This window comes from Frankliniella occidentalis, unplaced genomic scaffold (assembly GCF_000697945.3).
Source record: "Frankliniella occidentalis isolate FOCC.00 unplaced genomic scaffold, Focc_3.1 Scaffold279, whole genome shotgun sequence".
NCBI lineage: Eukaryota > Metazoa > Arthropoda > Insecta > Thysanoptera > Thripidae > Frankliniella > Frankliniella occidentalis.
Genome location: NW_026267405.1, coordinates 253,826 through 254,928, shown reverse-complemented (window position 1 = coordinate 254,928; position 1,103 = coordinate 253,826). Strand labels below are relative to the sequence as shown.

Sequence of the window (1,103 nt, the reverse complement as noted above, 5' to 3'; positions counted from 1 at the left end):
CCCCTTCCCCATGTCCTCGGGACTATCGCAAAATGCACTTCCTATTCATACTCCGGAGGAAAACCGCGGCTCAGCCTGAAGAGTTGAGGCAGGGGAAGGGGAAAGTGGGGGTTGAAAAGAATGAGGAATTCTTTATCCTTCAGAAATCGATGCGACGGTTTAGACCGGATTTAACGTCCCCTTTTCCTCTTTTGCTCTCTCTCTTTTTTTTTTTGATCCGTTATGGTGGTGGCAGCAGGCGAGTTGGCAAAGTCTCTTTGATTTCGAGCGGCGGAGACTTGTTTTCATTGGCGTGTCTCCGTCCTTGTCTGTACCTCCCGTTCCTCGGCTCGCTTTACCGCGGTCGGGGCGCGCGCTTCTCAGAATGTCTCATCTTCCCCGTCCGGCCCGGCCCGGCCCCGGCGACCCACGCGGTGCGCAAGCCTCGTCAAGTGGCTGCACTGGCAGGGGATGGGTCACCGGACCCGCCGGGGCAGGGCCGCCTCGTTAACGGAATGGTAACACGACCGCACTCGGCTCCGTCATGCCGAATAGCAGCAGCGCGGGAAAGACACGATGAATAAACGGGGAAATAACGCGCAAGCAAAGTTTGTGTTTCGCGTCCCATTTTTCCGGGCTGCTTGGGGGGAGGTTTAGGGGGTTGTATACGCCTGCGGCTCATCATCAGTCGGTCGTCATTGCGACCTTTTCACTTTTAGGGCGTCGCCATAAAGATGGTCCGCCTTTGCGTGTGCGCCCTCCCTCCCTCCCTCGCGATGGAAAAGGGGGGGAGGGGGGCAAAGGTCAACGGCGCTGCGTCTGATTAACTAGAGTGAACCGCCAGGGGCGGGTCGGCCATTTAAAAAGCGGCGGGAGGACTACCGCTGATCGCCATCCAAGCAGAAGTAGAATCGTGTCGGTGCGATGATGGAAACCCGTGTAGCCCTCTAAACTTGTGTTGTCTGATAACGGCCTCGTAAAAGGTATTTAATCTAAAATTCCCCCATTTGTTTTTGTATGTTGCAGGTGAGCGATGGGGAGGTCGCCTGCACACCACATACATCTGTTTCGCTGGTTTGTCAACCCATCTCTCTCTGTCTCTCTGCACCTCTTGCCCCCCCCCC

At 56.1% G+C, this 1,103-nt stretch overlaps 2 protein-coding genes across 2 annotated transcripts in view; both read left to right on the top strand.

The window, feature by feature from the left end:
* Positions 1-1,103, top strand: part of LOC127750881 (la-related protein Larp4B-like) — a 173,513-nt gene that overhangs the window by 65,344 nt on the left and 107,066 nt on the right. The gene's annotated exons all lie outside the window — the stretch shown is intronic.
* The window catches only part of LOC127750879 (uncharacterized), a 33,562-nt gene that overhangs the window by 4,283 nt on the left and 28,176 nt on the right, over positions 1-1,103 (top strand). Inside the window, exon 4 of the mRNA XM_052273524.1 lies at positions 1,006-1,053. Within this exon, the coding sequence (XP_052129484.1) occupies positions 1,006-1,053 (48 nt within the window). The remainder of the gene's footprint in view (positions 1-1,005; positions 1,054-1,103) is intronic.